At 37.4% G+C, this 13,609-nt stretch overlaps 1 protein-coding gene across 1 annotated transcript in view; it reads right to left on the reverse strand.

The window, feature by feature from the left end:
* Positions 1-44: 44 nt before the first annotated feature.
* PREP (prolyl endopeptidase) overlaps positions 45-13,609 on the reverse strand; it is an 83,361-nt gene continuing 69,796 nt past the window's right edge. Inside the window, exons 12-15 of the mRNA XM_021553809.4 lie at positions 9,892-9,986; positions 7,000-7,131; positions 2,618-2,774; positions 45-1,837 (exon numbers count right to left, since the gene is read on the reverse strand). Coding sequence (XP_021409484.3) covers positions 1,543-1,837; positions 2,618-2,774; positions 7,000-7,131; positions 9,892-9,986 — 679 coding nt within the window. The 3' untranslated portion in view covers positions 45-1,542. The remainder of the gene's footprint in view (positions 1,838-2,617; positions 2,775-6,999; positions 7,132-9,891; positions 9,987-13,609) is intronic.

The following is a 13,609-nucleotide window of genomic DNA, read 5'->3' on the forward strand; positions in this document are numbered from 1 at the left end:
ATTTACAATAAACCCCAGATCACATACAGATTTTAAATATGGTATTTCATATGAAAGCAGAAATAGTTTTTTATTTTCTCCTAAAGTCAAATTAGCCATACATAATAAGCATGATTGTTCCTGGACTCCAAAGAGAATAAAAGAAGTCCAGATCATGAGGGAAACACAGAGTGACTCTAGTACAAATTTATTTTTTTTTTTGCTGCTCTTTAGAGCATCTCCTTCACTTTTGAATACCACTCCTTGCTCTTCCTGCACCAAGACATTGTTTGTTTAGAGATGAAACTCCTGAGCCCAGAGTTAAAATACAGTCCTTAGGGTCTAAGTATGAATGTGATGACAAGCATGATTCTGTAATACTAGATCAGTTCATCCAAAAATGAGAAACAGTGATGTCTTCTGGAGGGGCAACAAGACTAATAATAGTTGATAGAATACTTTTTTCCACTGCAAATCAAACTGTAATTCCTGCAGTGCATCAGAGATTAAATAGTAGGCAAATACTCACATCTACTTTACAGCTCTACAGCCTAGATGGGAAAAATGGCAGTTCAAATAATATGCCTATGTCAAATCAACCGGGGAGTCTGACTACAAGCTCTTGCTGTTTTGTAGCCAAAACTAAGTTATATATGCATGTTCAGATTTTGCTTTGTTAGAGAATGTCCTGTGAGGAGCATCAGAAAAAAACTGAACCTGAGTAATCTGGACAAAGCTGTGCCTTTGGGTTGGGGTGGGTTTTCTATTTTGTTTTGTGTTATGTTTTGTTCATTTATTTAAATCAGTGCCTGGTCTACTCTTCAGAAACAGTTGAAGAAATAATTTCACATGGGTTGTTGGAGAGTATCTGTATAGCTTGACTGAGATTACAATGAGAACCTAAGATTTCATCAAGTTTTTCAGCCTCCAGTCTTCTCTTCTGTGTAGAAATAAAATGGCAGAAGAGAACACTGGTGACATTTTGAAGTCTCTTTGGAAAGAAAGAACAATTTAGCAAAATCATTATTATAGACTGTAACACGTTTATGAACAGAATGCAATACAAGCTTTTTAATAATATTTGATGTAACTGGATTACTGTCTCTTCAGTTTTTCCTGGTTATCACTGAACACCTTCCGTTTACATTCTTAAATAAATTATTGTGTAAATAAAATATGCTCAGAGATCTTGTATGTGAACAGTACTTACATTTAATTACAAATGATCTGGATATGTTTAGAGGTGAAATACATTAAAATTGCTTACAGGAAATAAGCTCAAATAGCACTAATTTTGAAATCTACATTTTCACACCAGTACTGAGAATAGCTCAGCTATTTTTTTGAACATGCTTTTCAAAATGGAGTTTGGAATGCAGTAGAAAAAAAAAATCAAAGAAATACCAAAAAGAGGGAAGCACAGATCAAAACTTCATAGCAGATTGGATCAATAAAATATTAAACTGCAGTTCTTAAATGTAAGTACTACACCAAGTAGTAGTGTGGCTGTTCTTAAATGTTAAAGCCCTTGTTTTCTAAAGGAGACAGTAATAAGCATTTTTCCTATTCAATCCACTCAAGATTTAGACATCGTGCTACAAAAGCGAACATATCTGACACTTCTTCTATAACTTTAGCAGTTGGCTTTCCTGCTCCATGCCCAGCCTTGGTGTCAACATGGATGAGAAGTGGATTGGTTTGTTTACTGCTTCGGCCCACAATGTACTGCAGGGTAGCGATGAACTTCAGAGAATGCAGAGGGACCACACGGTCATCGTGGTCTGCTGTGAGAAGCAGTGTGGAGGGATACTGGATGCCATCTTCTTCTGGTAGTTTGACATTGTGAAGTGGAGAGTACCTGAGAAAAAACACACAAATGTTTCCATATCTTCTTCCTCAAGACCCAACAAGAAGGTCCTTTCTTACTGAAACCATCACAGTGGCATTTGTTAGTACTCAGAATACAACAGTGCTCAGTTACATTAATCAGAATTGTGCTAATGGCAACTGACACGTAGTAGTGGCCACAGATCTCTGGCTCTGAAATGTGAAGCAAGTACATTTCTTTATTTTCAAGAGAGGTGTATGCATACATCTCACAGGAATGTCCAAAATATCAGAAGCCGGGAGGGAAACTGAAGCAAAACCTGTCAAGTCCATAGCAGGATCCATCCTGCTGGAAACGGAAATTGAGACTCTCAACAGAAGCTGAGAAATTAATTAAGACCTTATTATGGTCTAGTGCCATTCAATTCCTACAAATCCAACCCACATTGTATAATACAATTCACAATGGTGACTATGTCTCCCTCATGGTAAAAAATACAATTTATGTAGTGATCCACTTGAGAATATTCTGTTGCAATAGCCTAAAAGAGTCATTATTCAGAAAAAAAACCTTATGAACTGTTAAAAGCTGCTAGGAGAACAAGGTCTTTGAAAACAGAACCACTTGATTCAACAAGGTGTTGAAGACAGTCTTTGATTCAAAACTGACTAGTAAGGGAATGCTGAACTCCCCAAATTCAGTGTGGGAAAGGATGAAGTAATCACTAGAATAGATATTGATCATGACAACTAGAAACTGTTGAGCAGACTACATGTTTTATAACCACAGGAAGTATTTAAAGGCACTTACTTGCGCAGCCATTCAAACTGCTCCTTACAGTCGGAGCAACCATAGTCCGTGGTCCAAGCATGGCCGATGGTGTACTTGTGGAATTTGAGCATGTCCATCACTCCCACTTGGGCAATGGCACAACCAAACAGGTCAGGGCGCTGATTAGCACAGGCAGCTTCAGCAGGGAAACAATTCCATTAGTATTCAGATCTTAAAGAATTAAGTTCAACAGTAAAAGATTCACTACTAACTTGTACTGGGAGCAGGCTGTCAGTGAATATGAAGTCAAATAGACTTTCAAGCAAAACTGTAAGCAAATACACAAATGGATAAAAAACGTTAATTCTGAAAAATGGTATGTTCAAAAGAACTTAAGAACCATTTCTGTGCTCTTCAGACACCAAATATGATTATGAAAACTTCCTTTCAAACCACCAAATTGGGACTGAAGGAGAAATGAACTTGTAAAGCATGTGAAATTTTGAACTACTGTACTGAAGGTACCTAAACCATTCGCTGTTTAAACTTTTAATACTAGTCTCAAGAAAGAAAAGGGCATTAAGGATCAAAAGCCCTCCATTTGCTGATGAAAATTGTCTTCCATTACTACTATGTAAACCCATAAGAAAAGGGTCTTGATAAAAGCAGATGGTTACAGAACAGTGGAATAACTTCAAATTAACAAAATGAATTGGTGCTGTATTTTCTTGTTTTACATTTTTTATATTCCTACAACTGGAAGGGACAATTTCTTTAAGACTAATGCTTGCTTCATATATTTTAAAAATAACTGCAGTAGGCCCATCAAGCTCAGTGTTCAGTGTATAAGAGTGGCAACTGGGAGATCTCTCCTATAAATTATAATCTGGTTAACTAGTTATTTCCGTTTTCTCTGAGTTGGAGTTATCTTCAGCCATCCTATAAAAAAGCTATCAAAACACATATCCTCTGTAAATACAACTGTTTCCTCTCTTACTGTTTATTCATCCAGTGTTCATCATATCTTGTAAGTTCTTCAATTCCAATTGCTGTTTCTTGATTTAAACCTTTTCCCTGGTGATTTTACAAATTCCCCTGCCTTTTTTGAATTTTAAGAAATAAGAGCACTGAAATCATCACATAGCTACTACAATAGATCCCAGAATCCCTTAATTCAGAACTATTCACTGTGCATCCACATGTAGGTATAATCTTTCCCAAATTCTTATCTCCTTTGTTTTAGTCCATTGTGAAAATGGATTGATTATCGCCACTCTTTGCCTCCTGCTAACCATGACATTGCTATGACATGACTTTGCTTCCAGCTCAGCAAGGACTTTCTTTCACAGCTTTTGAAAATCCAAGAATAGCTCCTCACCTAAATCACTGTTACAAGCCCCATATGTAGCTTGATTCCTTCAGATAACTCTAATACATTTGAAAGCTGCAACTTCAGCCTGCAGAATTCTTTCTTTTATGTCAGCTATTATTTATTGGTTTCAACTAGCTTGCCCATTAGAGAAGTCAGATTTACTCAGCTGCAGCTTGTGGATCGCCACGAAACATTTAAATCTTGGCATTACACTTGCCCCCTTCTGTTCCTCAGACATTCAGGCTTAGTAGCCTGCAATTTCATATCAGAGTTCACTTAGGATCCTGCACATGCACCATCTGGTCCTGGCAACACACTGCTTTTCACTGGATTGATTCAGTCTGAAACTTTCCTGCTGATGCTTCAACTGGATCTCCCCAGAATACTCCCCATGAAGACAGACTGGTGCAGGGAACCTCCAACCCTCTCCTCAGGAGGGAACATCAATACAAACAGACCATTTAGTTGTTCTGATTTGCAATTAATTTTCTTTGATGCTCCTTTTTCATCTCACTAACCTGCAAGTCCCACAGATCATCTGGCCAGCTTCCTGCCTCTGATGTGCATAGAAAAATGTCATTGCTAATCTTAATATTGAAAGCAATTTTCTCATCAGTCTCCTGTCTGTCCCTGCCAAGAGTTTACACTATATCCTATTTTCTTCATTTAAACATGATTTTTACTTTCTGAAAAATGAAATTTTACTTCTGGTCATCTCTGATATGCAACTCTGCTAACTCTTCCTTATTTATGAGTCATTTCCATAAGGTACATATTAAAAAGATGCTATGTAAAAGATCTCTAGGTTTTAACACAAAGATCAGATTCCTCCTCTTCAAGCTATCTTCTTTTATGAACATAAATGGTATTGTGGTAGGAACAAAAGTCAGAACAACTACCATAACATTTTGTTTTAATATTCTTTATTTCAGAGTGTCTCCTGAAGCACTGTCTGTTGCTCAGGATTTTGGAAGAAATTGCTTCTTGCTAGTTCCTTAAGTAGTTACTTCAGTGAGAATTCACCTATGGAGACACTCATCCATGCACACTGCACCTTTTCAATTAGCCACAATAATGATATGCATTAATAAAGTGTAATTTGGAACAACAATTTATTTGTGAATTTTATGCCCCTATACATAACTTTGAGCTTTATATTCAGTATGAAAATAAGCCTTCAAAATGTCAGAATTGGTTTTGTCTAGGCAAACGTGAGAGGTCAAACACTGCACTTGCACAGAGGTTTTCAGCTCACAGCTGTGCTGCTCTGCTTAGCTTGGGGATCACACTGCAGGACAAGGAAGTCTTGTTTTGCAGTTGAATGAGGCAAGATGAGCTCAGGGCTCTGCAGTCCTCAGAGACACCTCCTGCTATTCTGACTGAAAGAAAACAGTTTTTTGGAAGAGTGACAATATTCTTCCTTGTCAGCTTTTTCTTCAATAAATAAGAACAAAGAAAATCTGGCAGTGGGTCCTTGAACCTACAGGATGAGTTAGGATCTCTAATGCTGCATCAGCAACTATTGCAAAATTTACTTCTGCTTTGATAAAAAAGACCTTATAGGAATTTCCTGAATTCACCTCGGTCAAGGAAAATCCCTACCTGGCTCATCAAGAGCATAGAAATCCTGCTGGACTTCTGGATTTACTGTAATCTACCAGTAAATTCAAGGGAAGGATTCTAACAAGATTTTTTAGAGCAGGGAGGTCTAGATTCCTAACACCTGTCTCCTACCAGAATGATGTACTTCCTGAAGTTGTCATTTGCTTCCCCTTATTGACACAAGGAGCCCAGCTGAATATTCAGGAAGTAATCCAGGGGGTTTTCTTACTGAAGCTGGGTAGGATGAATCTCATCCTGACTGAAGTGAAGTCCACATAACGATAAAGTATTTTCAGAAGAAATGTAATATATGCAAAGTTTAATTGTATTTCCAACTATATATTTAGGCCCAACATAAAACTGACTTGTGTAATGCTTGCATTCCAAATGGGAGTACAAACCCTTTAATCCTTTATCATATTCACCCATTTCTATTTTAAATGCAGAAACACCTTCTGCCACTTGTTATTGAGAAGCATATAAGCAAAACCCAAAATACAGCTTTACAAGTACTTGTTACTTGATCTTTAAAACAATTGCTTTTTAAAAATAATAATGCAGGTCTAGCCAAGATGGCTTAGACCAAAGAGCTGTGTAATTCCAAATCCTTTTTCTTATGCTGGATGCCAATTCACTGAAAAGCAGAATAAAATCAACAGAGTCAGTATAGAGCAGCAGATGAATACAAAAACAAGAGCAAGCAGAGTAGGCCCAGGAAAACTGCTTGTTTTCCGTAATTCAGTGGTTTATGAACTTGAGGTGCCTTTTTTACCTCCTTTTCATGTAAGTAGCTCAAATCTGTCATACTGTCACCTTTCATGCTGCTTCAAAAAGGCAAACAGACCCTGATACATTTACTTTGTGCCTCCTTTTCCTTTCAAAATTGCATAAAAAATCACCTTCTTTTTTCTACTGTTACTTTCAGATGCCTTCAGATAGGGATCTTATCAGAAATGTATTTTGTAACTCTTAGACTGTTCAGAAAGAGATCTTTCTGTGACAAGACTTTTCTTTAAGAGGAGGCTATTAATTTCCTTGAATTTAAGAATACAGCAGTGAATTTTAAATGAACATGATACACTTAAAAGACCACACACAGTTTCCCAGTGCTATATGAATTAATAGTTCAGTGGTAACTTTGTAATGGTTAACCTGAAGAAAGAAAGATAAAAAAAAAATCACCATGTTTTTTAAGCCACTCTTACTTTCTGTGTGATTCTACCACAAGGTTAACTCTTACCACACTAGATTGTGTGGCTTTTAACAGCCTTTGCAAGACACTGCAAAATTCCAATGTCCTGTGCAAACAGCAAATGAAGTACTACTGTACATATTTAACATCTGGTATATATTAATGCACTGACATACTGGCAGATCTCATCAATTTCTGTCTGGTTACTTTAATAAGCCCAGCACCAAATCTGAGAAATAGACAAGCAGTTCTTACCAACTAAGAGGCCCCCATTTGAGCCTCCATTAATAGTCAGCTTCTTTGGGGATGTGTAGCCTTCCTTGATGAGGTATTTGGCAGCACACTGAAAATCATCAAAGCAATTTTGTTTGTTGGCCAAGATACCACCTAGCACGGAAACAAAACAAATCAATTGATACCACAAAATCCTTTTGATACCATCTCTTCAGAAAAACATGTGTCCAAAAATACCTGGGAACAATTCCAATTTCATGAATATTTTAATAATTGATGCAGCTTAGAAAAACAGCAAAAATGAAAGATTCTGTCAACATTGAGAGGCTGTAAGATGGTTCTGTCAATAACTCTGATGCTTTCAGAAACTCTGAATAATACATACCTATACTGTGGAGAAAGTGCCAGGTAATGTTCCTAACCAGTGAAAGGAAAGCTAAAAGCTTTGCACAGCAAAATATATACAAAATGACCATATACAACACACTTGAGGTTTGAGCTAATGGGACTCTAACATCCTTAAACTCAGTGACAGTTTCTTAAGGCAATAAAGATTCCGCTTATAAAATAGGCTATATAAAATAAGCACTTCTAATTTCCTGGATATATAATATGTGGCGAGTAATTTACTCTTTTTTCTATTAGTTGTTTTCAAACCAGATGATATAAAGCTCTCCGAGTTGCATCTTGCTTTGAAATTTTATTAATTAACTTTCAATATGAAAATGCTTAAGATACTGCCATCATGTTGAATGAAATTCCAAATGTCATCAGATGTATAAGGGAACAAATAATGACAGAAAACGTTGGTTCTGATGACATCATTGATAAGATCTCCAGGTCTGAAAAAAAAAAAAAATTGCAGGGTGGGATAGGGAAGGAAAAGGATGGTTTTCCCTACAATCTTTCAATTATTTTAATAGAAGAATATCAGCTTAGAGAACTCACAGTTATTCAAATCTTGGTTGTTTGGCAAGAGACTAAAACTAGATACTCCTCAAATGTTATCATACCTAAAGACCATGGTAATCTCAGGAAATTAAATGCTAGTAAGAAATGGGAACTAGGAAGAAAATCCTTGCATTCCTGTAGCAAAGGCAGTGGCCCAGCCAGGCAAGCAGGGCTCATAGGATGCAGAAATGAAGTCCAGTTTCTTCTACTTTCTTTACAAGCTGGATGGTTATTCCAGGCTGATTGCCTAAGGTTCTCCCTATGATCCAGGAACCTCCAGGACTTACCCTAAATTAACTTTTACCCTAAATTAAGTGAGATGAGTTACAGTCTGGAGGTGTCTCTTCATCTCCAATCTCCATCAAGTGATCCTAGACAACCAGTTTACAATGGCTGCTTTGTTTCTATGTCACAGAAGCTTAGCAGGATAAGTCTGACATTTAGTCAAAAAGATCTTGTAGAATTGAAACCAATACATTTGTATTTTTTTTTTTTTTTAACAAATACACATCGTTCTTGTATTAACAAGACTGTTGAAGGGAGACATACTGGGATGACAAAAAAGTCTTCAAGCAGGTGGCAATAAAGGAAAAATAGATCTTACTCCTTGCTCAAAACACCAGGCTGGTGTAAGGTCAGAATCCTACTTAAAATTAAACCTAAGTGAAAAAAAAAACTTCTGTAATTGCTTCTGGAATTAAAAAAGAACAGATACATATTTTATTTCAAACTGCAATAAAAGACTTGGGTCAAAATCAAGCAGGAAATAGGTGGATCAAAGAAGCATTATCACATTAAGATAAATTTTATTAAAACCTACTGCAAATCAATCTGCAAATTAAAATTAATGAAGGATATTTCATCTTCAGCAATAATATCCTGTATCTGCAAGCAAATACAGTTTCTATTTATGAACCTATTACATAATTAACTCAATTGTGAGGAAATGACCCAGACAATTTACCAGAGATGAAATAGTAAAATCAAGATGCAATGATCTGGAAATACCATTTTGTCTGATAAAAAGATATTATGGATTACTGCCATGGCAAATTGCTAGATCATAAGCACCACTGTTTTGGTACGTTTGCCTTGCTCACAACATTCCCAGCAACTTATGTGCCAGATTCTTGGAATATGACTAAAGTGTCATGGTTAAATAAGGATAGGTATGTTCCTGAGATAAGAACGACTTTTTCAAGCTTTTTCCCCTGGTGGAGGAATGTGGACAGTTGTCAACAATAAGGCAAGTAGACAAAGACAGTTTGTCTGATTAAGATTAAGAACTTGATGGGAAAAACATGGACAGAAATACATCAAAAGTGTTAAGAAAAAGGGAAAAGAGATTGACAGAGCTTTTCAGTGTTTACTGAGTTTCCCTGTGGCATGACAGTCATCTTAAAAAAAACCCTAGAAGGACAAATGGTTACCTACAAGTTGGATACGCCAAGAGCTTGGAGGGGATGATGTGAATGCACTTCTGGAGCTGACGGTTTTCATATGAACTTCAGTCACAGATTCACGGAACCATTTAGGTTGGAGAAGACCTTTAAGATTATCAGGTTCAGCTGTCAACTCAGCACTCTCATGTCCCTAAGACACATCTATGTGTCTTTTAAATACCTCCAGGGAAGGTGACTCAGCCACTTCCATGGGCAGCCTGTTCCAGTGCTTGAAAATCCTTTTGTTGAACACATTTTTCCAGTCACATTCATCAAATATTAAAAAAAAAAAGTCTATTCATAAATTACGCAAAAACAATATAGAAAAGTTTATACTCTGAAAATAGATGAAAACTATGAGATTAACACTGGAAAACATACAGATCTAACATGTAAGTAAGGAAAAAGATTTACTTTTTGCAGAATAAGTAAAATGCAAAAGGAGGAAGGAGTGAAAAGAAAATGTTGCAATTTTCATTGCTAAGCCTGCAGTTTTGTTCCTGTGCTTTGACTGCCTTACCTTTGTGCCAGGTCTCTCCATACTCGCCCCCACCCCGGATGTTCGCCACTGCTAGAACACCTCCCAGGTTTTGCACAAAAATAAGCCTTGATACACTGAAAAAGCAAACAGATAAGAGGATAATTTTTATTTTCCAATTTTTATACACCTACCACTTCTGCAAAAATACTTTGAGGGAAAGATCTCTCCCAAAATCAATGATGAAATTGTGAATTAAGTCCCTCTTGATAGTGAACCTGAGTAGCTAGGCTTTATATAATGGTTATCCATGGAAATGAAACTCCCAGCAGCTTTAGGAGAGGAAGGAACCAATGTTGGTCTGTTCTTCCTCCCTTAGTTCTGCTCTTTGGAGGAGTGTGGCCAGTGGTTTGGCCTAACAGATGACCACTCAATGTGTCACCATTTACAAAAATTATGTTCAAAGCACTTAGTTTGCAGACTAGAGTTATGCAGTACCATTGGACCTCCATAGCTTTCTGAATTGTTCCTCCTTCATGGGACCTCCACTTCTTCAGAGAGGAAAGGAAGATTTAGCCCAAAGGAAGAAATCAAAGAATTAAGATCAGCACTTGATCTTTGTTTATGAGCAGGTATTTTCAACCTAACTTCTGCTTGATATACTTCTTTTGGACCTTTGCAATACTGTGTTTGCAAAGAAAAATTCTGTATCTACCATTCTTTTGTGCCACGGTCAGCAGTCACATCAGCAGGTGGTCAATCTCATTCTCATTCAGTTTTCTCTCACATTGCTAAATACAAAACAAATAGTATAACATAAAATTACAGGTTCTGCCTCCCCTACTATCTCCTGAACCTGTCTGAAAGCCAAAATGGCATATTTTTTAGAAATGCTAAATTACAAAAGCATCAAAGATATTATTATATTTTCTTTTTCAAATGGACTGAAGTAATTCAAATTATATTTAACAATTAAAAAATATTAACTGTTGATCTGCAGTTGATGCAGTAGTTTAATATAGCAGAAGCTGCAGAAGGCAAACCACACATATGCTAAGGAGACAAGTAAAATATTGAAATTTAACCGCAACAAGTATTTTTCCCCCCCTCTAGTATATTTCAATTTCTTATTTACTTGAATTTTTTGGTCATCCAGAAACCACTGTCTGCAGAAAATAAATTTGTTCAACCACAGGGGCAAGGATTGTGTGTTTTTCCCTTAAAGTCCCACTAATAAGAAATGGCTTGAAAATGGTAGTCTTACAGTATGTCTCATGTGGATATAGTATCGCAACAGGTGGAGTTTTCATACTTCCCAAAGAAATTACCTATGTACTGGCACATGCTCTTGAGAGTATATATCAAGGAGTAAGGAAAGAAAAAGAAAAGCACAAGGATAACTGGTAAGAGATTTCTGTATTTTCATAACCATCAAAGGAAAACCTTCTACCTAGGCTGGTTATCTGGCCCATCAGATGGCTCAGGAGCCATGAATTATCTCAGCTTCTGTAAAATGAATTCTTAAGACCATCACTGTGAATTACATTTTCCTTACACTGCTGTGACATGCTGATCAAATGCAAGATTGCTACTCTAAAAGCACATTGTGCAAAGGTCAGAGAGTATTACTCTGTCAAGCTCCAGGACTCTTAAGGTTGCTACACAGCTAATGTGGAGTAACGTAAGAGAAGGTTGCCTTATGAGACTGGCTTCTTAATTTTTGGTATGTAGAGTACAAACCCTCCCAAAATATTCTGCACTTCTTTTCCTTGTCTGCCTCAAACTTTGGACCTCTTGATCCAAAGTTATTTGATTCCCTAATAGTCAGAAGTACCAAGTAACAATTACAGGCAAGATAAAAGTTTGCTTCCCAAACATACTGACTGAGAATACTTTAAAAAATAAGATATTCCACAACAGAATCCATCCTCTTCCATCTATTAAAAGAAACTGTTCCTGTCTGAAGGATCATGGTGAGTCAGGACCCTAACTTGACCAATATTTTGAATATTTGTAACAAACTTTCTCAAAGCTTTTCTCTTGACCTTTACTTTTAAGTTCAAGGAATCAGGTATTACAATTATAGAATCCAAACTCATTACTTTTTTTAAAAGTGAAAATTCCAAGTAATCAGACAGCACAAAGCTCAAGTTTTACACACAACCCTATTACTGCCTCCAGTGTTTTTCCAGGTAGATTCTTGCTTCCAGATTTGATTTCAAGTCAGCTCGGTGTCTGAGTCACAGCAAACTGCCCAGTCAACCTGCACGTCTATGAAATGTCTCATTCTGCAAAACAAAGTCTGGCTCCCTGCTCCTTCCAACAGTCTCTGTAGGCTTTTGCTCACTGTCCCTGTTCTTCCTTCTCTCCTGGAAGCAGGGTAAAGTAAAGGGCAACAGGATCAAGATGGAGTCAGTGGAAGGATCAGAAGATAGTTCCTGCTATGGAGAGCTCCTTCCAGACACTCTAATCACTCTTAAGGAGCAAAAAACAAAAAAAATAATAAATCAGATGTTGTTTTTTACAGTAGAGAATCATGTGAGGAGCTGTGCTTCACATATCAAGAACATTTCCCCAGAATTACTGATCCGTTGTGAGGTATTAGAGTTGACAGAAAAATGCAGGCTAGTGCACAGGTGATGGGGAAGAAGTCCTGAGCCACAGGACTTGGTTGCTTTTTAAGCTTTTGTGGAGTTGAAGAGAGGAGTAACAGAATAAGCAAAAGGCATAATCCTCTACTCTGCACTGAGGGCTGCTTTGTTGTCTGACCTTTCTCCAGGCTCACAATCTCTCTTCCCTGCACCACCTCTGTGCTTAAAGGCTGGGAACAACATGGCACTGATATGCAATTTCACAGACTGCTGCACAACCAGCTGTATTCCAGGATGACTTAGAAATTGCTCCTCCTGTACCCACGCAGGCACACACAGAACAGTGCAGGGAAACATGTTGGTTCCTACAGTGTAGTTAGCCAAATCTGAGGCATTAGTGGTGGGTTTGTGATGGCATTTACCCAGCAGCTCTGACTGGTATCAGCTCCATCAGCCTTCGCTTGCACTTGCTATGTGGGCAGTATAATTAATGACAGTGCTCTAGCAAGCACCATCTCAAAATGCCACCAAATGAAGTTCCCCAGTCCAGAGAAGCATCTGAAAGATGCATACTTACATTCAAAAATAAACCACTACTGTAACTGACCTAATGACTTTGGCCTACCATTCTTGCAGTTATTTCTGGATCCTGTAATCTGTTGGTTTGTTTCTATTGCTTTCAGTGAAAAAGATTTTTTTTTTCATTTTTGATGTGAAAAGGAACACCATTTGTGAATTAAGCAGAAGTAAGTTCCTCAGATCAGAAGCTGGCTTATGCTAATGGGCGTAAAATACCAGTAATAAAATACTGTATAGGGTGGAGGACATACAGGACATAATTTAACCACTGGAAAGGAGAAGCTAGAATACTTTGTGGAAAGTTTTAAGAGTTATAAGTTTAAGTAAAAATGCCTAGGAGTATTTAGCCAGGAATGCTACATCTCAGCTCAGAATTGGGTGAATGATGTGGCAAACCTCAGCCTTGGCCATCCTGTGGCTGCTTTCTAGCACTCATGTCTGTGGTCATAAAAAAACCCCAAAACCCCAAACCCAACAAACAAACAAACAAGCAAAACAAAACAAAACAAAGCCCCACCAAATCTTGATGTTGGGCTGTGGATGGAACAGCACTTGGGAACTCCTTGTGGAGTACTCCTTGTGGAATACAA

The sequence above is a fragment of the Lonchura striata genome, chromosome 3 (genome assembly GCF_050655825.1).
Source record: "Lonchura striata isolate lonStrDom1 chromosome 3, ASM5065582v1, whole genome shotgun sequence".
NCBI lineage: Eukaryota > Metazoa > Chordata > Aves > Passeriformes > Estrildidae > Lonchura > Lonchura striata.